The sequence below is a fragment of the Octopus sinensis genome, linkage group LG19 (genome assembly GCF_006345805.1).
Source record: "Octopus sinensis linkage group LG19, ASM634580v1, whole genome shotgun sequence".
NCBI lineage: Eukaryota > Metazoa > Mollusca > Cephalopoda > Octopoda > Octopodidae > Octopus > Octopus sinensis.
The window spans coordinates 42,604,677-42,630,930 of record NC_043015.1 but is presented as its reverse complement, the minus strand read 5'-3'; the positions used below and the strand labels follow the sequence as shown (position 1 = coordinate 42,630,930).

General features: G+C 42.0%; 1 protein-coding gene across 1 annotated transcript; it reads left to right on the top strand.

Annotated features, from left to right (window-relative positions):
* Positions 1-206: 206 nt before the first annotated feature.
* On the top strand, positions 207-25,427 carry LOC115222308 (nucleolar GTP-binding protein 2). Its single transcript, XM_029792489.2, has 15 exons — positions 207-392; positions 3,063-3,156; positions 4,455-4,549; positions 6,852-6,985; positions 7,493-7,591; positions 8,554-8,706; positions 10,772-10,930; positions 11,629-11,742; positions 13,481-13,609; positions 16,276-16,380; positions 17,290-17,448; positions 19,164-19,259; positions 20,705-21,317; positions 23,743-23,915; positions 25,209-25,427. Exons 1-15 carry the CDS (start codon positions 311-313, stop codon positions 25,305-25,307), a joined length of 2,304 nt encoding a protein of 767 aa, XP_029648349.1. The 5' UTR covers positions 207-310; the 3' UTR covers positions 25,308-25,427.
* The last annotated feature ends 827 nt before the right edge of the window (positions 25,428-26,254 follow it).

Here is a 26,254-nt window from a genome sequence, read left to right as displayed (position 1 = left end):
CACCGGTTTGATGCAATTGTGTTCGGCAGCAAATGCAATATAAAAATGCTATACAATATTAATAATAATATGTTATTAACTTAAAATATTATGTAAATTGCATATTAAAAAATCTAAATAAAATAAATTAATTTACTTAATATCGTAATTCGTTTTCTTTTGTTAAAACATTTCGATTTTAATTTCATCCAATCACCGCCAGCGAATAATTCATCTGCATTAATAAAGTTCTGAAAGTGACATCGTTGTTGATTTCTGTATTTTTCCTGGCAATTCTTTTACAAGTTCTGGCAAAACAAAGGGGGGAAAGATGGTCAGTAACAAAGTACACAGGGGCCAAAGGGGCAAGAGGCCCGAAAGGCTTAATAAATCTAGCCATAGTATGAATATAGGTGAGTTATTTCGATGTTTATTTTCCTTTGCTTTTTGGTCCACCACGTGTTTGTCTTTTTTGCTGTAAACGTGTCTTGGTCCTAAATTGTGTGATTTTTAAGCCACGGAGCTGGCGGAGTCGTTAGCACGTCGGGCGAAATGCGTAGCCGTATTTCGTCTGGGTTCGAATTCCGCCGAGGTCGACTTTGCCTTTCATCACTTCGGGGTCGATTAAATAAGTACCAGTTATGCACTAGGGTTGATGTAATCGACTTAATCCGTTTCTCTGTCCTTGTTTGTCCCCTCTATGTTTAGCCCCTTGTGTGCAATAAAGAAATGGGTATTTCGTCTGCCGTCCCCATCCTTTCGGGGTCGATTAAATAAGTACCAGTTATGCACTGGGGTCGATATAATCGACTTAATACCTATGTCTGTCCTTGTTTGTCCCTTTTGTGTTTAGCCCCCTTGTGGGTAGTAAAGAAGTAGAAATAGGTATTTCGTCTGCCGTTGCGTTCTGGGTTCAAATTCTGCCGAGGTCGACTTTGCCTTTCATCCCTTCGGGGGTCGATAAATTAAGTACCAGTTACGCACTGGGGTCGATGCAATCGACTTAATCCCTTTGCCTGTCCCTTGTTTGTCCCCTCTGTGTTTAGCCCCTTGTGGGTAGTAAAGAAATATATATTGTGTGACTTATTAGAACATGTACATGAAGATAAAACATTATTCGCTTCCAAAGGAGAAAAGATTTAGTAAAGAAATTTATATCTCTGTGTCGATTCTATGTATTTAGTTATTGATATTCGATTTTTCATTGCTTTTGAGAAAAAGGAAAATAGGAATTAATGCAAGATCGCCACTCCACTTTACCCCCCCCCCCACTAAATAACTTGACATATTTTACATGTGGTTTCTCATATTTCTTCAACTTAATCATTTCACAAATGACGGCAGTGAAGGTGCGTGTCTTAGTTGTGGTTAGAGTGTTGCACTGGAGATCGTTGGATCGTGGTTTCGGTTCGCGGACCAGGTGGCTCGTCGTTTTTCTGGAGCAGAGTTGCTCCAGTCGGGTCACCTGTTGACGAGTAAACCTGCGATGGACTGGCATCCCATTCAGGGTGAATGTTGTGATCTCGGTCACTTCTACACCATGAATTCCAGGTAATCGTAGGACTCAATACAGTAATATCCAGGGATGATGACGATGATACTGACAAATGAGTTTGTTAAATGGTATGGAACCTTATTTGGAAATAATTAACAAGAGATAGAAGTGCTAGTAACTCTTGGCTGACCAAAGTTGGTATTCTTTCGATATAACTCGACCAAATCAAGACATTTCACTTTGGGTATTTTCGTGGGTTGTGGAGTATAGATATAACGACATTATCAGAAAATCAGGTGTAGTGTTGACGAATCTCAGGAAGCATGGAAGTTTTGAAGGATGCAGTGCTCCGATAACTAACAACTGATGCCGGCAGTCTGGTCAAGGAAAAAATATTACTTTCTTTGGAAACGGATGAGGGTTGGCGACAGGATGGGCATCCAGTTCTACAATATATTTTGACGTATGCAAACATGGAAAGTGGACGTCAAAATTAGTTCCATGCCTTCTTGAGTTGAGCAATGGTATTATTATTTATATACAAGCCGTATATCCTCTGGCCCAGCAGTTTTTGTTCAAAGTTACTCTCCAACACATATGTTTCGTTTTTGCTATAGTTTCTCAGCTGGATCACTTTACAGACTGCATTGGGTGTACTTTATTGTGAAACCAGCACACTAGATCATGTCTTGAAGAAAGCCAAAGGGCCCTCTCGATTTTACACTATCTCTGCTCCATCACCAACCACTTGGAGAATATTCGGTAAATTTATAGTTTCACACCAAGTTCGATTTCTTTACGTTTCTGTCTTCAAGTTCTGCCAAGGTCCCCTTTCATCCTTCTGGTGTTAGATAAAATAAGTATCAGTTGAGCTCTGGGGGTTGATGTAATCGGTTAGACCCCTTCACCCCCAAATTTCAGGCCCTCTGCCTATGAAACTGGTGTTTTGGACAAAGGATTATGAAACTGGTGTTTTGGACATAAATTAACAGGAAATTCTGATGGAAAGTTTGAATTTGTATCACTTCAAAACAGGATGACTGTATTGTAGAAGCTGGGAGAGTCTCAGATGTGTTAATATCAAAAGGGTTAATTGTCAAGTCCTGCCTAGAGAAATAATGGTAGCATTTGTGCTGGTGGCACGAGTGAGGTCGTCACCAGTGCCGCTGGACTGGCTCCTGTGCAGGTGGCACATAAAAAGCACCATTTGGGCGTGGCCGATGCCAGTACCACCAAACTGGCGCTTGTGCCGGTGACACGTAAAAGCACCCACTACACTCTTGGAGTGGTTGGTGTTAGGAAGGGCATCCAGCTGTAGAAACTCTGCCAGACCTCAGTCAAATCGTCCAACCCATGCTAGCATGGAAAGCGGACGTTAAATGATGATGATGTTTGTGAAGGATTTGAACTTACAACCTGTGAATTGATGATCCAGTACCTTTCATGACCAGTTACAGCTACAAGACCTTACACCTAAAACCACAAATTGCTATTTCAACAGATCATATTTTCTTAAATTTCCATATAAGCTGTTAATTCCTAATTTCATGTTTTCCCATTGTTTATTTATTTTTTTTTTTTTTTCCAGATCGCCCCAAATCTGAAGGGCATGGTGGACATAACATGAGGGACCGGACCACCATTAAACGTCTCCAAATGTACAGAAATTACAAACCAAAAAGGTAACATTAATTACTTCCTTTTTGTAGGCTTCGTGAAATTAGTATGACTTCATCATCATCATCATCATTGTTTAACGTCCGCTTTCCATGCTAGCATGGGTTGGACGGTTTGACTGTGGGCTGGCGAACCAGATGGCTGCACCAGGCTCCAGTCTTGATCTGGCAGAGTTTCTACAGCTGGATGCCCTTCCTAACGCCAACCACTCCGAGAGTGTAGCAAGTGCTTTTTACATGCCACTGGCACGGGGGCCAGTCAGGCGGTACTGGCAACGACTTCGCTCGAATCTTTTACACATGCCACTGGCACGGAAGCCAGTTAGCCGCTCTGGTTACGATCATGCTTGGATGGTGTTCTTAGCACGAGGCTGAGTATTAACTCAAATTCTCTTAGTTTAACTATCTACCACACACACACACACATACATTCATGTATATATAATATATATATGTTTATATGAAAATTTGTGGAATAGGCAAGTTGATTACATCAAACCCACTGTTCTACAGGTATTTATTTCATTACCTCAAAAGGACGAAAAGCAAAGTCAACCTCGGAAGAATAGATGAAATGCTACTAAGCATTTTTCCTGGCTTGCTGACTTCACCACCATAATAATAATAATAATAATAATAATAATAACAAGAGCACTCAGCGCAAACCTCCGCTGAAGCAACACTAACATCCTTTCAGTGATTAGCCGGAGGTGATTTTTAAAATGAGAATATCTTAAATAAATTTAAATGTTCTTTCAAACAAGAATACAAACAATGAACCTGACCTATCAAAAATTAGGTAAAAAAAATAAAAAGGAAAAATAATCCAGAATCCTTGTCCGGTACCTGATTGATCCCCAAATCTAATCAGTTCGTGCCAGTTATGAGGTCAAACATCTCTGAAATATGGAAACATGGGTGGTTCGTTCAACATCTTTAAATAATCCTTATTCAGGGACCATTTTGAGCGGAATGGGCTACTCGACCAGAACAGAATTCTAACTGGGTCCCACCTGCAAGGTCATGTGTTGTTTATCTTGATATGAGATCACCATGTCGCGCACATATGGTTGTGATGCATGTGCCTACCTTTATCCCTTATCAGATGGGTAGTCATGATGGGTGTACTGGGCTTCGTATATTTTACCCCAGTGTCACTTTGATGGCATGCAGTGCTCCCTCACTAATAATAATGATGATGGTGATTATGATGATACTAATAATAATAATAACGATACTTTAATTTTACGAGGCACATAGAAGAACATGCATTCTAATCACAATTCTTTTATTATTTTTTACAGAGACAGTGCAGGAAAAATCTTGCGGCCAGCACCGTTTCAAACTTGGTTAAAATCTGGAACTGTTGCTCGTGTGGAACCAAACAGAAGATGGTTTGGTAAATACATTGTGCTCTTACCTTCCCTGCTCCCTTTGTTTTGTTTTGTTATGCTTTTCTTCAAGAGGTTTTTAGTCTGGTATCGACCCCAGTACTCTTTCAATCTGGTAATTGGTGTCAAAGGCGGCCAGCTAACAGAAACGTTAGCACGCCGGGCGAAATGCTTTGTGATATTTCGTCTGCCGTTAGGTTCTGAGTTCAAATTTCGCCAAGGTTGACTTGGTTTGTCATCCTTTCAGGGTCGATAAATTAAGTACCAGTTACACACTGGGTTCGATGTAATTGACTTAATCCGTTTGTCTGTATTTTCGCCCCTTGTGGGTAGTAAAGAAATTGGTGACATGTTAAAGGCACCTGAAACACTTTGTAAAGTGGTTGGCATTAGGAAGGGCATCCAGCCATAGAAACGAAGCCAAAACACAGACTGGATCCTGGCTTACCAATTCCAGTCAAACCATCTAACCCCTGCCAGTATGGAAAACAGACGCTAAATGATGATCATGATGATGATTAAGGAAAGTTTCTGGCATAATGGAATGGTTTTATTATTACCCACAAGGGGCGAACATAGAGGGGACAATACAATCTGATGTGGGGTCAGATATACGAATGGGGTTACACAAAGATGAGTTTAAAAATTCAATAAAATACAAATATAAAATCGAATGGAGAACAGACCGGAAGACATTACGGATGGAGTGGGAGCGGGTTTAGCTCGGACCCCACGAGCCCCACCTCCCCACTGATACTTTGGTTTCGTCTAGTTTTACATTTATGTGGTATCATCCACTGGCAACTTTCGTGCTACATCCTTCCATCGTTCTTCGTACACTCTCTTAGTCAGGCATTTTCTCTCCAGCCCTATCTTCCTTTCAGGTGAAGGATGAAGTAATTCATCAAACCAGGGCCGGAGATGAACTTGCCTGACCGTAAACCTTTCATTCTAGTCTTCCATGATGGAATGGCATAATGGAACGGTTGCTTAAACATCAACACAATAGAACTTGGACCCATGCCTTCTCTCAGAAACTGTAAATCCTCTAATTTATAACAATGCCAGGATGTCAAGACAAAGCACATCATCATCACAAGCACACACATGTACAGTGGGCTTCTTTCAGTTTTCATCTATCATATCTACTCAAGGCGTTGCTTGGCCCAGGGCTATAATAGAAAACGCTCACCCAAGTGAGTTGGAAATGAACTTCTCAACCACACAGCTACGCCTATACATACATGTGTACGGTGATTGCTGCCATAAAAAGAAAATGTTATTATCGAGCTATTTTATTCAGGGTAGGCACTGCCTGCCTTGCCTACCCAAGTGGCACATCATCATCATCGTTTAGCATCCGCTTTCCATGCTAGCATGGGTTGGACGGTTCAACTGGGGTCTGGGAAGCCAGGAGGCTGCACCAGGCCCAGTTTGATCTGGCAATGTTTCTATGGCTGGATGCCCTTCCTAACGCCAACCACTCCATGAGTGTAGTGGGTGCTTTTTACGTGCCAGACGAGTCTGGCAAACAGCCACGATCGGTTGGTGCCTTTTATGTGCCACCGGCATGGGGGCCAGGCGAGGCTGGCAACGGCCATGACCGGCACGAGGCCAGTCGGGGCGGCGCTGGCAAAGGTCACATTCGGATGGTTCTCTTACATGCCACCAGCACCTCAGCTGCAATTTCCATTGATCGATTATCCCTGATATATATATGTATGTGTTTATATGTCTGTGTTTGTCCCCCACCATCGCTTGACAACTGATGGTGTGTTTATGTCCTTGTAACTTAATGGTTCAGCAAAAGACACAGGTAGAATAAATACTAGGCTTACAAAGAATATAGTCCTGGGGTCGATTTGTTCAACTAAAAGCAGTGCTCTAGCATGGCCGCAATCAAATGACTGAAACAACTGCATGGTACCTTGGGCAAGTGTCTTCTACTATGGCCTCAGGCTGACCAAATTCTCTTGTGAGTGAATCTGGTTGATGGAAACTGAAAGAAGCCCGTCGTATATATATGTATGTGTGTCTGTTTTTTTCCTCCCACCATCGCTTGACAGCCGATGGTGGTGTGTTCAGCAAAAGAAACTGATGGAATAAGTACTAGGCTTACAAAGAATAAGTTCTGGGGTCGATTTGTTCGCCTAAAAGGCAGTGCTCCAGCATGGCCGCAATCAAATGACTGAAACAAATAAAAGAATATAAAACTGTGTGAAGGTAAATTACATTTTGACGTAAGAGGTTTTTTTTTTTTTCTGTAACGAAGTTTACTCATCATTTATTTATTTTTTTTTTGCTGTACAGGTAATACCCGGGTGATTACCCAGAATGCACTGCAGAGATTTCAAGAGGAGATGGAGAAAGTTAAGAAGGACCCTTACAAGATGGTTATGAGACAGAGTAAACTTCCTGTTTCCCTACTGAATGAAGCTGCCAAAGTGTGTAGACCATTTAAAAAATTTTTTATTGATTTATCTTTATTTTACATTTTGTTGTCAATAGCATCATTAGTTGTATTGGGTTGTCCGGAAAGTTCATGCCAAATTATAGTAGCTTACCTTTCGACTTAATTTAGAACATGGTTGAGTCCATAAAATAGGATTTGACTACACCTCCAATCAGAGCACAGTTTAAGCTATCTTTTCGTGGAAGAAGGTTTATGTTCCTATAACCTGTGTTAATTCTGTATCCCTTTAAAATGGAAGATAAGAAAGTTCCTTTTCGGCACTTGATGGTGATTGATAAAGCATGTGCTTTCTTGCTCTCAGGTGATAGAGAAGTATGGGTGTTAGGGGAGGAAATGGTTGATGGGGCAATGAGGATACAGGTGTGCAAGAGGCAGAGGCTCACAGACAGGCATGAACCAAGATGGTAGACAAGAGAAGGATGCTGGAGTGGCAGATGTTAAATTTAAAGTATTTATTTCACCGTTTCTTGCCTTTCAGTATGCTCGACCTCATCTTTTGGATACCGAGAGCTACGCTGTGACATTTGGAAAGAAAGCTCAGCGCAAAAGACCGAAAATCAAAGTTGACAATTTGGAGGTAACTCATGTTTTGTACATCATCATCATCATTACTATTTCATGTCTGTGTTCCATACTGGTATGTTTTGTATAATTTTTGAAAAAAATCTGCTTTTTTTTGTGTGTGTGTGTGTAGAAAGAAATTGGAAGTTCCATTGTATCTACACGATTGGCACAGGAGTGGCTGTGTGGTAAGTAGCTTGTTTACCAACCACATGGTTCCGGGTTCATTCCCACTGTGTGACACCTTGGGCAAGTGTCTTCTACTATAGCCTCGGGCCGACCAAAGCCTTGTGAGTGGATTTGGTAAACGGAAATTGAAAGAAGCCCGTCGTATATATCATCATCATCATCATCATCATTTAGCGTCCGTTTTCCATGCTAGCATGGGTTGGACGGTTCAACTGGGGTCTGTGAAGCTGGAAGGCTTCATCAGGCCCAGTCAGATCTGGCAGTGTTTCTATGGCTGGATGCCCTTCCTAACGCCATTTATATATGTATATATATAAATATAAATGTGTGTGTCTGTGTTTGTTCCCCTAGCATTGCTTGACAACCGATGCTGGTGTGTTTATGTCCCCGTCACTTAGCGGTTCGGCAAAAAGAGACCCGATAGAATAAGTACTGGGCTTACAAAGAATGAGTCCTGGGGGTCGAGTTGCTTGATTAAAGGCGGTGCTCTAGCATGGCCGCAGTCAAATGACTGAAACAAGTAAAAGAATAAAAGAGAGAGAGATTGCATTTTTGTCTGTTGAAGTAAATGTGGGGAAGTGTCTGTTAGAACCTAATTGGATTTCACATAAAGTTCTTTTATTTTTTATTTATGTGCCCTTTTCAAGCCTAGCCAGGTTCATGGGCCCAGTTTCCCTGTTTTTGTGGCATATGCCCCCCCCCCCAGCTGGACATAAAATATCTTCGAAATGCAAAATTTCATTTTAAATTTGTAATTTGATCTTTTTTTTTTTTTTTCTCCATCCGTAGGATTTAAGCAAACTTGTCCAAGAATCTGCAGAGAAGTATAATCCCCAGAAAGACATGGATTTAATGGTTGAATATGATGGTGTCCGTGATGAAGCCATTGAAATGGTGTTCAAAGCGGGACAATCGAAACGTATCTGGAACGAACTCTATAAAGTGAGTACAATCGGTCCCCTGATGTATATTTTGGAGTTTTAGGTGTTTCTGCAAGTAATATCTGCTTTATGGTTTTATTTGAGTTACATACACTTTCATCATCATCATTGTTCGACTGTGGTCGAGACAATGGAATTTACTATGTTACGCCAGACTTCACGGTCCATCATAGCATTACGGAGGTCCTGTTGCTGGATGCCTGTATCCCTGGAGATTACATCAGGGTAGGAGAGTGTGCGCACTCTGGTATTGCGAGTAGATGGCTTCCAGAGGAGAAGAGTAGAAATTACCTCTTTTTCAGCTCTACAACAAACTGGACTCTCCTACCTTTCACAAGAGATGACACAGGTGGTAATTTCCCATATATTTGCATTTTGGTTGGATGGTGCTTCCACGAGAGATTTTGAGCTCTCATAAGGAGGTGAGTGTAGGTTCCATCCAACATACACATTATCCCTGCTTGCACTATGGTCAAGGTTGTTTTTTGTTGGTGGAGCAAAAGATTATTTTCACAGCCAGCGTATCTTTCTGTTTCTAATTGCTCAACTACAAAAAAAGGCAGCAAGCTGGCATACACTTTCTGCAATTTTGCATAGACCTCTGAGCAGGTATCTCCATGACAACTTTCTCTTTCTCTGAGTGTAGTGGGTGCTTTTTACGTGCCACCAGCACAGGTGCCAGGGTAGGCTGGCAATGTCCACATTCGGTTGGCGCTTTTTATGTGCCACCGGCATGGAAGCCAGTCATGGTGGCGCTGGCATTGGCCACGTTCGGGTGGTGCTTTTTACGTGCCAGGGTAGGCTGGCAATGTCCACATTCGGTTGGTGCTTTTTATGTGCCACCGGCATGGAAGCCAGTCAAGGTGGCGCTGGCATTGGCCACGTTCGGGTGGTGCATTTTACGTTCACCGGCACAGGTGCCAGGGTAGGCTGGCAATGTCCACATTCGGTTGGCGCTTTTTATGTGCCACCGGCATGGAAGCCAGTCAAGGTGGCGCTGGCATTGGCCACGTTCGGGTGGTGCATTTTACGTTCACCGGCACAGGTGCCAGGGTAGGCTGGCAATGTCCACATTCGGTTGGCGCTTTTTATGTGCCACCGGCATGGAAGCCAGTCATGGTGGCGCTGGCATTGGCCACGTTCGGGTGGTGCTTTTTACGTGCCAGGGTAGGCTGGCAATGTCCACATTCAGTTGGTGCTTTTTATGTGCCACCGGCATGGAAGCCAGTCATGGTGGCGCTGGCATTGGCCACGTTCGGATGGTGCTTTTTACGTGCCACCAGCACAGGTGCCAGGGTAGGCTGGCAATGTCCACATTCAGTTGGTGCTTTTTATGTGCCACCGGCATGGAAGCCAGTCAAGGTGGCGCTGGCATTGGCCACGTTCGGGTGGTGCTTTTTACGTGCCAGGGTAGGCTGGCAATGTCCACATTCAGTTGGTGCTTTTTATGTGCCACCGGCATGGAAGCCAGTCAAGGTGGCGCTGGCATTGGCCACGTTCGGGTGGTGCATTTTACGTGCCACCGGCACAGGTGCCAGGGTAGGCTGGCAATGTCCACATTCAGTTGGTGCTTTTTATGTGCCACCGGCATGGAAGCCAGTCATGGTGGCGCTGGCATTGGCCACGTTCGGATGGTGCTTTTTACGTGCCACCAGCACAGGTGCCAGGGTAGGCTGGCAATGTCCACATTCAGTTGGTGCTTTTTATGTGCCACCGGCATGGAAGCCAGTCAAGGTGGCGCTGGCATTGGCCACGTTCGGGTGGTGCTTTTTACGTGCCACCGGCACAGGGATCACAACTACAATTTCCATTGATTTTTGATGTTGATGTAATTGACTCAATAGGTCTCCTCAAGCACAGGGTCGAAACGGTGTTTCTTTACTTGCCACCTGCACAGGAGTCAGTCCAGCAGCACTGGCAACACCCGAGTACCAGTCCCTATGGATATTAAAAATTTAAAAATTATATTTCAATCATTTTTTACCAATTTTGGTTAAATATTTTAAAAACTTACAAATATTATTTTTATGTTTTCTTTATTTATTCACCTTTTTTTTCTTGTGCAGGTCATTGATTCTTCAGATGTCCTTGTCCAAGTTTTAGATGCCCGAGATCCCTTAGGAACAAGATGTTATCAAATTGAAAAATACCTTAAAAAAGAGAAACCTCACAAGCAGTTGATTTTTATTTTGAACAAAGTCGACCTTGTTCCAGTTTGGGTTACGGTAAGTTAACAGTCAGACTTCCCAATACGTACAGAGACATATAATATATATATATATATATATACATATCATCATCATCGTTTAACGTCCGCTTTCCATGCTAGCATGGGTTGGACGGTTCAACTGGGGTCTGGCAAGCCCGAAGGCTGCACCAGGCCAGTCAGATCTGGCAGTGTTTCTACAGCTGGATGCCCTTCCTAACGCCAACCACTCCGAGAGTGTAGTGGGTGATTTTATGTGCCACCGACACAGATATCTATAATATAAATTGGACATGGGCGATCGTTGTATTCTTTCTTGTCCTGAGGTTCACAGCCAAACGGCTGGGTGGATTCGTGTGAAAAATGGCACACATGTAGAGACGGGTGCATAGATTGGAATGCGGTTTGTTGTTTTTTCCTAGCCCACATACTTACCGAGAAAATCGATTAAAACTTTTCTAAAAGAAATTTTCATACATCTGGAGGCTCCAATCGAAACAGGGGACTCGAAATGATAAAGTTGAGAAACGCTGTTATAGATTATGCCTTACCGAAAACGATCACAGCCACATCATCCAAACAGACCAAGTGAAACCGGGCTTAGCTGCTTGTATATATCCCAGGTCATAGTGCTAGTATCTGTTATTTTAAAAAAATTTTTGTGTGTGTGTTAATATTTATACTGAAGGTATATTTTATGTACTTTTCTTTTGACAGCAAAAATGGGTGACTATTTTGTCAGAAGCCCAACCTACCATGGCGTTCCATGCAAGCCTTACCAACGCTTTTGGAAAAGGAGCATTTATTAATTTGCTACGACAGTTTGCAAAGGTTAGAAAGAAAAGAAAAACATTTTATATTTCATATCCCTTTGTTTTGGTAATTATTGCATTTTGAAAATAGCAGAAAAATATTCTTTGTTTTTGTATAAGCAAGCATGGGAGGCGCAATGGCCCAGTGGTTAGGGCAGCGGACTCGCGGTCATAGGATCGCGGTTTCGATTCCCAGACCGGGCATTGTGAGTGTTTATTGAGCGAAAACACCTAAAGCTCCACAAGGCTCCGGCAGGGGATGGTGGTGATCCCTGCTGTACCCTTTCACCACAACTTTCTCTCACTCTTACTTCCTGTTTCTGTTGTACCTGTATTTCAAAGGGCCGGCCTTGTCACTCTCTGTGTCACGCTGAATATCCCCGAGAACTACATTAAGGGTACACGTGTCTGTGGAGTGCTCAGCCACTTACACGTTAATTTCACGAGCAGGCTGTTCTGTTGATTCAGATCAACCGGAACCCTCGTCGTCGGAACCGACGGAGTGCTTCCATAAGCAAGCATGGCTGTGTGATTAAGAAGTAGGCTTCCCCAGCATCAGTGGCTCTCTGTCCCATGTGTCACAGGATGTGTGACAAAGGAACTTTGACAGACATATAAACTAAAAATAATATAAATAAAAAACAAAGTGAAGATCAAATAAACAGTGTGTGTGTTTAATCAGCAAAAGATGACCATCCCCAAGTATAACAATAACATATATACATATATATATATATATCATCATCATCATCGTTTAGCGTCTGCTTTCCATGCTGGCATGGGTTGGACGGTTCAACTGAGGTCTGGGAAGCCAGGTGGCTGCACCAGGCCCCAGTCTGATCTGGCAATGTTTCTACAGCTGGATGCCCTTCCTAACACCAACCACTCCATGAGTGTAGTGGGTGCTTTTTAGGTGCCAGGCGAGGCTGGCAAACAGCCACAATCGGATGGTGCTTTTTACGTGCCACTCGCACAAAACATAATAGGGCCCTCGGGGTCCTTCGCCCGTCACAATATATCAATTCAAGTGATCCAATAGAACTCATAAAAGAGCTCCTGAATGTATCATCCTACAAAACATTAATGCAGACATTGTCAGTAATTTGTCTATTATTGAATGTAATAATATAAATTATCTTTACATGCTTTAAGTTATGAAACAATTTGTTACATTTTTCGTCATGAGGTTTCCAGACATGAGTTCTACTCACATGTCAAGTTTCATCAAAATCAATTATACAATGTAGGGGGAGTTAGCTAACAACACCACAAACAAACACACACCGGTTTTCCATATATGTCGTAGATATATTTATACATGTATATTTTGCTGGTGCTGCTGAGACCCCCTTCGGTCATGACTGACTGTGGGATTGCACCCAGAAAGTTACCCTCCAAGGCACAAGTCTGGGCAAGGTTGTTTATGGGTGACCAGCAGTCGCCCATGCATACCAGCCTCCCCTCTCCACACCACCGGTGCTATCCAAGGGAAAGCAAAGGGGCCGATACAGCTTGGCACCTGTGGTGTCGCAACTCATTTCTACAGCTGGAGCAACGTGAGATAAAGTGTCTTGCTCAAGAACACAACACGCAGCCCAGTTCAGGATTCGAACTCACAACCTCGCGATTGTAAGCTCGATGCTCTAACCACTGAGCCATGTATATTTTAGTCTGTTGCTAACAAGATTTTCTGCTGTTTTATCTACCTTACCTTCTACCTATTACAGGTATTAACTCTACTTTTTTTTTGCTTCCAGCTCCATTCGAATAAAAAACAAATCAGTGTTGGATTTATAGGTTATCCAAATGTTGGGAAAAGTTCCGTTATTAATACTTTGCGCAAGAAGAAAGTTTGTAAAGTGGCTCCGATTGCTGGTGAGACAAAGGTAAGTAAATGACACAAACCACAGGTATGGTCTGAAGATCATACATAGACACAGGAGCGGCCTTGTGATAAGAAGCTTGCTTCCCAACCACATGGTTATGGGTTCAGTCCCACTGCATGGCACCTTGGGCAAGTGTCTTCTACTATAGCGTTGGGCCAACTAAAGCCTTGTGAATAGATTTGGTCACAGAAACTGAAAGAAGCCCATTGTGTGTGTGTGTGTATATATATATATATATATATATATGTGCGTGTGGGTGTGTGTATGTATATCTGTTTTTCCCTGCCACCATTGCTTGACAACCGATATTGGTGTGTTTACTTCCCCATAACTTAGCTGTTTGGGAAAAGAAACTGATAGAATAAGCACTAGGCTTACAAAGAATAAGTCCTGGGGGTGATTTGTTTGACTAAAGGTGGTGCTCCAGCATGGCCGCAGTCAAATGAGTAAAAGAGTACTAGAGAGATTTCAATGTTCAATTTGATTTCTTGTCGTTTATTGTATTGCTGTTTTATGAGTTCAGTGGAATGAACAATACTTTTTTTTATACAACAGTAAACAAATAGGCGCAGGAGTGGCTGTGTGGTAAGTAGCTTGCTTACCAACCACATGGTTCCGGGTTCAGTCCCACTGCGTGGCACCTTGGGCAAGTGTCCTCTGCTATAGCCTTGGGCCGACCAAAGCCTTGTGAGTGAATTTGGTAGACAGAAACTGAAAGAAGCCCGTGATATATATGTGTTTGTGTGTCTGTGTTTGTCCCCCCAACATCGCTTGACAACCGATACTGGTGTGTTTACGTCCCTGTAACTTAGCGGTTTGGCAAAAAAGACCGATAGAATAAGTACTAGGCTTACAAAGAATAAGTCCTGGGGGTCGATTTCCTAGACTAAAGGCGGTGCTCCAGCATGGCCACAGTCAAATGACTGAAACAAGTAAAAGAGTAAACAATTTTGGGGATCAGTCTATGAGGGAGCCTCTATGTGGACTCTTGACCTATTAGAAATAGCAACCAAATCTCCCTCAAATTACCTTGGCCTTCATTGGAGCAGATGAAGAGGGGTGTTTCCAGTGTATGGATTGTCTCTTTCTCTCTGACTCAAAGTGATGAGTCCAACATTCATCCTGGGTTAGGAAATGTTCAAAGAAATCAGCTGGATATGCCTCAATATGTCATACTTTCTTGTGATGTGATTTCCTGCCAAGTTCTTTGTGCAGAATATTCTTAATTCTCTCATCATCATTGTTTAACGTCAGCTTTCCGTGCTAGCATGGGTTGGACGGTTCGACTGGGGTCTGGGAAGCCAGTTGGCTGCACCAGGCCCAGTCTGATCTGGCAGTGTTTCTACAGCTGGATATGCTAATACCATTGGCTATTTGATTTATAGTCGCTCACCTGTCGTCCATCACCATGTGATGAACATAATCAACGTTTTCCTTGGTGCAAGATATCCAAAGCTTGGGTCATCTTCAAGACTCTCTGTTCCCCTCCTAAATTGAGCCACCTGCTTTTGCACTGTTGATAGAGCTAGAGCAGGGATTCTCAAAGTGGGCAGTGTAAAGATCCAGTGGAATGTTGAAGAAAAATAGGATGATAATGGGGTGGCCACAATCAGGTGATAGATGTAAAAAAAAAAAAAATTAATAGATTAATTAGGTTTAATTAAGTTTTATTTGTTTTGAATTTGCTGCAGAAAGTGGGTCTATATTTGTGGTGGGGGAGGGGGCGCTAAGAATGTAGCCTGGGTGCCGAGTGGGCAGCATCCTGGCATAGTTCAGTCAGTAGAGCATCAGACTTTTATAGGTCAGCCTTAGAAGTAATCTGAGGGACGCGGGTTCGAGTCCCTCTGCGGGTGCATAGTTTATTTGTCGCCCACATAGTTCAGTCGGTAGAGCATCAGACTTTTATAGGTCAACTTTAGAAGTAATCTGAGGGACGCGGGTTCGAGTCCCTCTGCGGGCGCATAGTTTATTTAATGGCAGTGCCCCAGCATGGCCACGGCTCGTGAGCTGAAACTAATGTAGCAAAAATGTCAGAATGAATGTCGTTGGGAGCTAAACCCTTTTTCTGCAGGTACTTGATAAAACCATGATACCAAACTTTTTATCCATTTTCAAAAGAAGTCAATACTAGTTACTTTTGAAGTCTTTTTGAACAGCCAGGTGTCAGTTTACCTGGAAAAAAACAATGCAGTTGTTAATAAGAAGACTTGAAATTACTGCAAGCAAGATTTCACAGCTCTAGCATCACCCCTTCATAGTCAGCCTATGAACTTTTCACCTCACCCCCTTGGATTTGGGCTGGATATGGCTGGTTAAAATGCTAAAAGGTTCATACATTCTTATTTCTTTATTGCCCACAAGGGGCTAAACACAGAGGGGACAAACAAGGACAGACAAAGGGATTGAGTCGATTACATCAACCCCAGTGTGTAACTGGTACTTAATTTATCGACCCTGAAAGGATGAAAGGCAAATTCGAACTCAGAACGTAACGGCAGATGAAATACCGCTAAGCATTTCACTTGGCATGCTAACTTTTCTGCCAGCTCGCCGCCTAGGGTTCATACATTCTATCACATAAAATGCTTCGTCTCTCATCTTTAGTATTTCTTTACGTACTAATTTACTCTTATAACTCAATTCATTCTCTTCTTTCTGTTTTACAGGTGTGGCAGTACATAACACTGATGAGAAGAATATATCTGGTAGATTGTCCTGGTGTGGTGTATCCGTCTGGTTCCACTCCTACAGAAATCGTTTTGAAAGGTGTGGTAAGTATTATAGAGATTTCATTCTCTCCATCCATGACCATCCCGTTCTTTTGTAACTCTAGGACTACATTATTCAAAATTAATTTTCTCTGTTTGTACTCTGTGTAAGTTGGATCTATTAATATAAATATCTAAATATTTGTACTTAAATATTCATCATCTGAATGTCTTCATCTTTTGCTTTTGCTAGCCACTAAACCATTCTCTATGTGTGTAGAAACACTGCCAGATCAGACTGGAGCCTGGTGCAGCCCCTGGCTTCCCAGACTCCGATCAAACCGTCCAACCCATGCTAGAATGGAAAACGGACATTAAACGACGATGATGATGATATATATATATATATATATATCGCCTTGGCTGGCTTCCGTGCCGGTGGCATGTTAAAAGCACCAACCAATCGTGGCCGATGCCAGACTCCCCTGGCACGTAAAAAGCACCCACTACAGCTCGCGGAGTGGTTGGCATTAAGAAGGGCATCCAGCTGTAGAAACACTGCCAGATCAGACTGGAGCCTGGTGCAGCCCCTGGCTTCCCAGACCCCAGTCAAACCGTCCAACCCGTGCTAGCGCAGAAAACGGACGTTAAACGATGATGATGATATATATATATCTATATATATATATATATATATATATATACATACACACACACACAACAGGTTTCTTCCAGTTTCCATTCACCAAATCAAACATATAATAAATATGTACCATTCTTTTATAAAATATATTTTTATTAAATTCTCTTAAAAGACGCCTCCTCTCGTGTTGCAGAACACCAGAATTTTTCCTTAAAGCTTGGGGGGTTCTTCATAACTTTGAGAAACACTTCTCCATCCATTGGACTGATCCGCCAGTGGCTTGTTCTGGATAACCTTGTTGTAATGAAAGCATTCTCCTTAAATTCCAGGTACGAGTGGAACATCTGAGGAATCCCGAAGACTACATCGGAGCTGTACTTGAACGAGTACGACCTGAATATATTACACGAGCCTACAAAATAGAAGGTTGGACTGGTACAGAAGACTTCCTGGAAAAACTTGCCAAAAGATACGGGAAATTATTGAAGGTAAGAAATCTGTCTTGGATTTTATTTCTCGTTAGGCGCAGGAGTGGCTGTGTGGTAAGTAGCTTGTTTACCAACCACATGGTTCTGGGTTCAGTCCCAATGCGTGGCACCTTGGGCAAGTGTCTTCTACTATAGCCTCGGACCGACCAAAGCCTTGTGAGTGGATTTGGTAGACGGAAACTGAAAGAAGCCCGTCGTATGTATATATGTATATATATGTACGTATATGTGTGTGTTTATGTGTCTGTGTTTGTTCCCCTATCATTGCTTAACAACCGATGCTGGTGTGTTTATCTCCCCGTCACTTAGTGGTTCGGCAAAAGAGACCGATAGAATAAGTACTGGGCTTACAAAAGAATAAGTCCCGGGTCGAGTTGCTCGATTAAAGGCGGTGCTCCAGCATGGCCACAGTCAAATGACTGAAACATGTAAAAGAGTAAAGGAGAGAGTTACCTTCTGTCTTTCACTTGTTTCAGTCATTGGACTGTGGCCATACTGGGGCACTGCCTTGAAAGGTTTGGGCAAAGCAATTGACCCAAGTATTTATGTTTTTCTTTTTTCTTTTGAGTCTTGGACTTATCAATCAGTCTTCAGTCTCTTTTGCTGAACTGCTAAGTAGTGGGGATATAAACAAACCAACACCAGTTGTTAATGGTAATGGCGGCAAGCTGGCAGAAACGTTAGCATGCCGGGCGAAATGCTCAGCAGTATTTCGTCTGTTGCTACGTTCTGAGTTCAAATTCCGCCAAGATCGACTTTGCCTTTCATCCTTTCGGGGCCGATTAAATAAGTACCAATTACGCACTGGGGTCTTTGTAATCGACTTAATACCTTTGTCTGTCCTTGTTTGTCTCCTCTATGTTTAGCCCCTTGTGGGTAGTAAAGAAATATATATAACCAACCAACTAATTGGTCATTTGTTTAATGTGTTGGTTAAACAATCAATTGATTGTTTGTCAAAGTCCTTTCTTTGCTATTCACAACCTCATCTGCCTAAAGACCCCTTTCACTCCTATTGTATTCTACTGGACACTCTTAACCATTCATTGTATATAAAAGAAATTTAGGAATAATAAATAAAAAAAATGAACCCTTTCATTACCAACCCAGCTGAAACTGGCTCTGTAGTACAAAATATGGTAACAAAAAGATTAAAGTCACCATGATATTTTTAACCCTTTCATTACCACTCCTGTTGAAACCGGCTCTGGCTCTGTAGTACAAATGTCTTGTTTTCATAAGTTTTGAATTCAAATCTTCCACCAAACCTTAGTCAGTATATGTTCCTAACATTAGCTGAATGATAACTAAGTTATTTTACTAAATTCTTTGTTATATTAAAAGTAATTGAAAGAAACACAGAGCATCTCAAAATAAATACAGTAATGAAAGGGTTAAATATTTTGTGCATTGTAGAAATGTAACCAATTTATACACAGAAATTTTAACATCAAAACCTTAGATGGACCCTTAAGGATCAAATGGGTCCCAGCTGAGAAACACTAACACAGGAACCAAAATGACAACAGAAGAATTCATAAAATATGGAATTTCTTGGAGAGAAGCAACACAGAAGAACCATTCAGCCCATGTCAGAATGGATTAGTTACTTCTGGAATGCATTATGATATAAATGAATGAATTTTTTTAAGAAACTGTTTTTTTTTTATATAAACTTCTAAATTTCTGTGTCTTTTTGATGTAACTATTTTCAGGGTGGTGACCCAGATTTCAACAATATTTCCAAAATTGTGTTGAATGATTGGCAGCGAGGACGTCTTCCGTATTTTGTTAAACCACCAGTAAGAGAGGTGTGGACAAATTTTTTTTAATGTATTAGGTGTTTTGTGTGTGTGTGGCTGGCTGGCTTCCTCAACATCCATTTCAATGCCCACTTTTCCATGCTTGCAAGGATCAGGCGTGTCTATATACTTTTACTTGTTTCAGTCATTTGACTGCGGCCATGCTGGAGCACCGCCTTTAGTCGAGCAAATCGACCCCAGGATTTATTCTTTGTAAGCCCAGTACTTATTCTATCGGCCTCTTTTGCCGAACTGCTAAGTGACAGGGACATAAACACACCAGCATTGGTTGTCAAGCAATGCTAGGGGGACAAACACAGACACACAAACATACACGCACACATACATACATACATATATATATATACATATATATGACAGGCTTCTTTCAGTTTCCATCTACCAAATCCACTCACAAGGCTTTGGTCGGCCCAAGGATATAGCAGAAGACACTTGCCCAAGGTGCCACGCAGTGGGACTGAACCCGGAGCCATGTGGCTGATAAGCAAGCTACTTACCACACAGCCACTCCTGCGCATATATTTATGGTTGCTGGAGAAAGTATTTTGTTTCTGGCAAAATAGCATGCAGTTTAAGCTTGCTTGCTTGCTTGTGACGGAATTCACCCAGGACGGGTTGAGCCGGCTTCTTCTCTGGTTCTGATGGCATCACGAACCATGGCAGCCCACACTCGATGATATGCAGTTTAGGACATCACTGCAGCCTTTATTAACAGGAGTGAAAATGCAACTTATTTACAACTGCTGCTAAAGAAAAAGAAATAAGAATATCTACATATATATAAATGTGTGTGTGTGTGTAATAATTTTATATTTGAGTATGCTGTTTAAAGCCTCTTCACAGTATTTGGCTACCTGATGTCAACACCAGTATGAAGGTACATGTACGAGTGAGATCATTGCCTGAGCAACAAGCTGGCCTTCGTGCTGATGGCACGTTAAACACACCATTCGAGCGTGATCATTCCCTGCGTCACCTTACTGGCACTTGTGATGGTGGCACGTGAAAAAACATTCGAGTGAGGTCGTCGCCAGTGCCGCTGGACTGGCTCCTGTGCAGGTGGCACATAAAATGCACCATTTGAGCATGGCCGTTGCCAGTACCACTAAACTGGCCCTCGTGCCGGTGGCATGTAAAAGCACCCACTACACACTCAGAGTGGTTGGCGTTAGGAAGGGCATCCAGCTGTAGAAACTCTGGCAGATCAGATTGGAGTCTGGTTCGCCAGACCTCAGTCAAATCATCCAACCCATGCTAGCATGGAAAGCGGTCGTTAAATAATGATGATGATGATGATGGTGATTGCTTTGCTGTAAGAGTGATTTAAATAATTTAGTAAATAAAAGTTCAAAGTTATTTTCCTGTCTTCCAGAAATCCCAGATACTTATGCTTGATTGTATTCTGAAATGAATGATTAATTTAATTTTTGCAGGGAGACGAAATAGAAAGCATTGTTGACAAAGTAGTCGTTGAGACCGCTTCACAGGAAACCGCAGTAATAGGTGAGGAAACAGTCAAAGCCATTCCACAGGTGCAGCAGGACTTGCGCAAAATTCAGGTGCAACCAGAGTTTGTTGCGGATGACGTTAAATCCGTGAACTTGGATGTATCGCGGGACGATTCCGACGCTGAAGATGTTTCAGACAAAGAAAGCGATGAAGATGGAGAGGAGACGAAAGAAATTGCAATTCCTGATGTCGAGAAGGAATCGGCCGATGCGGAAGCATTCGTTGAGTTAATGACAAAGTCTAACGAAGCAGAGCAAACTGCTGCTACTGCTGCTGCTGCTACTGCTGCTGCTGGAGAAAAAGATAAGGGAACTGATGATTCTTCAGATAAATCCATTTCCAAAGAATCATCAAGTATTACGGAGACGGCTGCACAAGAAAATACATCAGCAAAAGACGAAGATAAGAGCGAAGAGATAATTGAGAACAGCAAAGATGAAACCAAAGAAAAGTCTTTGACAGCTTCTCTTGAGAGTATTCCATCAGGAAGTGGTATTTCTGCTGTTCAACAGATGCCAGAGGATTCTGATGATGAAGGTATATATATATATATTTATTTATATTGATGTTTGTTTTTATGTTCAGTTATAATTTTTTTTTTTAAATTTGCATTAATCTGATGGGTTACTCTATACTTTTCTAGAGTAAAAATTTATTATTCTTAAACAAGGATGTTGTTGACTGTGACTTCGAAGTTTCAGCAGCTAACCCATTGTTGGACTGCTATATATATATATATATATATATATATATATCATAAAGGCTACCATTGGTTTCATGTTAAGAAAAATATTTTATTATCTTAAAAATTCTTCAATAATGATGTTTGTCTCCATTTTGGACAAGCACACAAAGTCTCGTGAATTCATAGAATTCAAGACTTTGTGTTTTCATCCAAAATGGAAACAAACACCATTCCTCCATATGATCGGCTTGAAAAATTGTTAAGATATTGAAACACTTTTCTTAACATGAAACCAATGGTAGCCTTAATACATGACTAAAGAACCTCTATCTATCAATGCGGTGTAGAGCACTCATTTTCATTGTTCAGCATTTCATACATATATATATATATATATATATTACAAATGTGGAGGCGCAATGGCCCAGTGGTTAGGGCAGCGGACTCATGGTCGGAGGATCGCGGTTTCGATTCCCAGACCGGGCGTTGTGTGTGTTTATTGAGCGAAAACACCTAAAACTCCATGAGGCTCCAGCAGGAGGTGGTGGCGACCCCTGCTGTACTCTTTCGCCACAACTTTCTCTCACTCTTTCTTCTGTTGGCCTGCTCGTTTAGCCAGCGGGGTGGCGTCATTCGAAGGCTAAAACAATACGAAGTGCATTGTGACCAGCGATGTGTAGCAACATCTGATAGCCTGGTCGGTCACGTGAAAATGGAGAAACACATTAGTTGGTTTATCAGCTTTAGGATATTAGAATGTTGACTTATTTAATTATGAAAACGACAACCATAACAACATACATATATACAGTATAAAATTCAATGGTGGAGGCGCAATGGCCCAGTGGTTAGGGCAGCGGACTCGCGGTCGTAGGATCGAGGTTTCGATTCCCAGACCGGGCGTTGTGAGTGTTTATTGAGCGAAAACACCTAAAAGCTCCACGAGACTCCGGCAGGGATGGTGGTGATCCCTGCTGTACTCTTTCACCACAACTTTCTCTCACTCTTTCTTCCTGTTTCTGTTGTACCTGTATTTCAAAGGGCCGGCCTTGTCACTCTGTGTCACGCTGAATATCCCCGAAGACTACGTTAAGGGTACACGTGTCTGTGGAGTGCTCAGCCACTTACACGTTAATTTCACGAGCTGGCTGTTCCGTTGATCGGATCAACCGGAACCCTCGTCGTCGTAACCGACGGAGTGCTTCCATCCATAAAATTCAATGCATATAAGATAAGAATACAAGTAGTTATTAAAAAAACATTAATATAAATTGTTAGAATCATTAAAATCACTTACACAATTTATGCTCCTAACATTAGCTTAATGATAACTAAGTTATTTTACTAATTCTTTGCTCTATTTAAAATTAATTGAAAGAAGCACAGAAATATGGTAATGAATGGGTTAATGCCTAACAGGAAGATGGAGAGTAGCTGTACACACTGGTCTCTGACTTTGTAGTTCATTGTGATGTCCAGGTTTCTATCTTTCTACATACTCTTACTCTTTTACTTGTTTCAGTCATTTGACTGCGGCCATGCTGGAGCACCGCCTTTTAGTCGAGCAAATCGACCCCGGGATTAATTCTTTGTAAGCCCAGTACTTATTCTATCGGTCTCTTTTGCCGAACCGCTAAGTGATGGGGACGTAAACACACCAGCATCGGTTGTCAAGCAATGCTAGGGGGACAAACACATACACACACATACATATATATATATATATATATATATATATACATATATACGACAGGCTTCTTTCAGTTTCCGTCTACCAAATCCACTCACAAGGCATTGGTCGGCCCGGGGCTATAGTAGAAGACACTTGCCCAAGATGCCACGCAGTGGGACTGAACCCGGAACCATGTGGTTTGTAAGCAAGCTACTTACCACACAGCCACTCCTGCGCCTATAGGTTTACATGGGTTTTTTTTTTTTTTAATCTTACATTTTTTTTATGAAGTCTGGTACTTATTCAATCATTATCTTTTTGCCAAACTGCTAAGTTACAGGAACAAACAAACTGACACCAGGTCAAGCAGTAGCAGGAACAAGTACCAACACACACATGTGACAACCCTTCTTTCAGTTTCTTTCCATCAAATTCACTCACAAGGCTTTGGTCAACCAGGGGCTATAATAGTAGAAAACACTTGGTCAGGTGCCACACTGTGGGATTGAACCCAAAAACATGTGGTTGCAAAGCTAGCTTCTTAACCACATGGCCATGCCAGTGCTTTTCATTTTTCCCTTTTTCTTTGTCTTCGAATATTTCAGCTGATTTCATGTACAAGATGAAGGAACCAGAAAGCAAGCCTAGTACCAGTGCAACAAAGGAAAGTTCTTCCAAGGTGAACATAGCCAAGTCAGGCAAGAATAAGAAACGAAAGCAGAAGCGACACCAAGAAAGTTCCGATGAAGATGAAGCTCCTAAGTTGACCGGAAAACAAGTAAGTTTATTTTGGTTTGTTTTGTTTGTTTTTTTTAACTGCTCAGATTTTAAGGCTGGCCATGATACAGCAGTTTTATGATGTTCAGCTTTTGTAAAAATATTGTAGAAGTAATGAAGAATTGTGCCTTAGGTCAGTGTTGCTCAAAACCCTTTTTTTCTACCTCTGGACCCCTTTGTTTCCTGTTTTGCTCACATGGACCCTCCCAGCCATTCAATGCTTAAAAAGCCCTATTATATCATTGGGAATTATTTTACGTGTTTCAATCATTTGACTGCGGCCAGGCTGGAGCACCACCGTGAAGAGCTTTTGGTCGAACAAATTGACCCCAGGACTTCTTCAGCTTAGTAGTTATTCTATTGGTCTCTCTTGCTGAACTGCTAAGTTACAGGGATGTCGATACACCAATACCAGTTGTAAAATGGTGATGCAGAGACAGACACAAAGGCGCACACACACACATGCAATGTGTGTGTGTGTGTATATATATATATATGTGTGTGTGTGTGTGTGTAGTTAAGACACTCGTGCCGGTGACACATAAAAATCACCGTCGGAACGTGGCAGATGCCAGCGCCGCTTGACTGGCGTCCGTGTCGGTGACACAGAAAAGCACCAAACGATCGTGGCCGTTTGCCAGCCTGCTCTTGCCCCTGTGCTGGTGGCACGTATAAAACACCAACTACACTCACGGAATGGTTGGCATTAGGAAGGGCATCCAGCTGTAGAAACACTACCAAATCAGACTAGAGCTCGGTGCAGCCTCCATGGCTTACCAGACCCCGGTCGAAGAGACCCGTGGTGTGTTGAAGGTGTTCTTGCAGAATGGAAGGTGTCAAAATATTTTCGTCGCTTTGAGACCGCGACCTGTTCACTGATAAAACTTTGTGCTGCATCTAACGGTTTTTGTGTGTTTCTTAAATGGCTTATAAACACCTTCCACGCTGCAATTGTTTTCGTTCCAGCACGCGATCTCAGATCAGGTCACTTGCTATGCAAGTACATCTATATATATATATATGCACACACTCACACAGTAGGAATAATACAGTTTCTGTCTATCACGGTCATTCACAAGTCATTAATCGGTTTGGGTTTCTAGTAGAAGGCAGCTAAAGTGCCAAGTTGTGGAACTAAACCAAGGTTGAGAAGCAAATTCGTCAGTCTCACAACAATCTTAGTCTTCTTTAGACTTTCTCTTTCTTCTTTTGTGTGTGTGTGTGTCTATGGTAAACTCCTGAAAAGTTCTCGATCTATTTTGACCACCTTGGCATTTCATTTTATTTCCTTCAGCGTCGCAAACTGGATCGCAAAGAGAGACAGAAGAAAATTGGAAAGCATTTCTATGACTACGCAAACGTGAAGAACCGAAGCGACCGAGCAAGACGGTAGAACCATCTTGGAAGAAACCATTGTAATTCTCTATATTTTTTGAGAAGGTATTATTCTATAAGCAAAGATGTATGTATGTAAATATTCTACAAATATAAATAATATCTTTTGAGATATAAACTTTAGTTCTTGTTGTTATTAAACCCAGTTGTTTGAATTGCTAAACTCTCGGAGTGGTTGGCATTAGGAAGGGCATCCAGCTGTAGAAACTTTGCCAGATCAGACTGGAGCCTGGCGCAGCCTTCTGGCTTGCCCAGCCCTCAGTCGAACCATCCAACCCATGCCAGCATGGAAAGTGGACATTGAACGATGATGATGATAGCAAGTTTATCATCATACAGGTGTGGTTGTGTAATCTTTATTTATTCTCTTACCTGTTCCAGTCACTAGACCGTGGCCATGCCGGGGGGCACAGCCTTCAATTTATGTTTTAGTCAAACGAATCAACTCATGTTTATTCATTTTAATTTTAAGGTCTGGTACTTATTCTATTGGAGTCTTTTGCCAAACTGCTAAGTTACAGGGACACAAACACTATCATAGGCATGAAGTCCATGGAAGCAAGGGAAGTAATGCTTCCCTTAAAAATTATAGAATCAAATTGAAAATATATTACTTACTAGCAATATCGCCCGGCGTTGCTCGGGTTTGTAAGGGAAATAACTATATAAGCATTTTTAGAGAGTTACTTCCCTTATAGATGCCAATTCGGGTTTTCTTAGCCATTTCTGTTTTGGTGTCTTCAAGCCATGAAGTCGTTGTTCTAAAAGAACGCTGGTCTCCTTGACAACGCTTTACGACGTTGATTTCCTTACACTCCCTTCCCCACAGCTTCACGAGGGAGGGAAAAAGGGGGAGAAGCAAACAGGTGCAGGTGTGACCATGGACACCAACTCCGTGGGAGTAGTTAGGAATCTAAATCGAAGGGGACAGACACTCACACAACT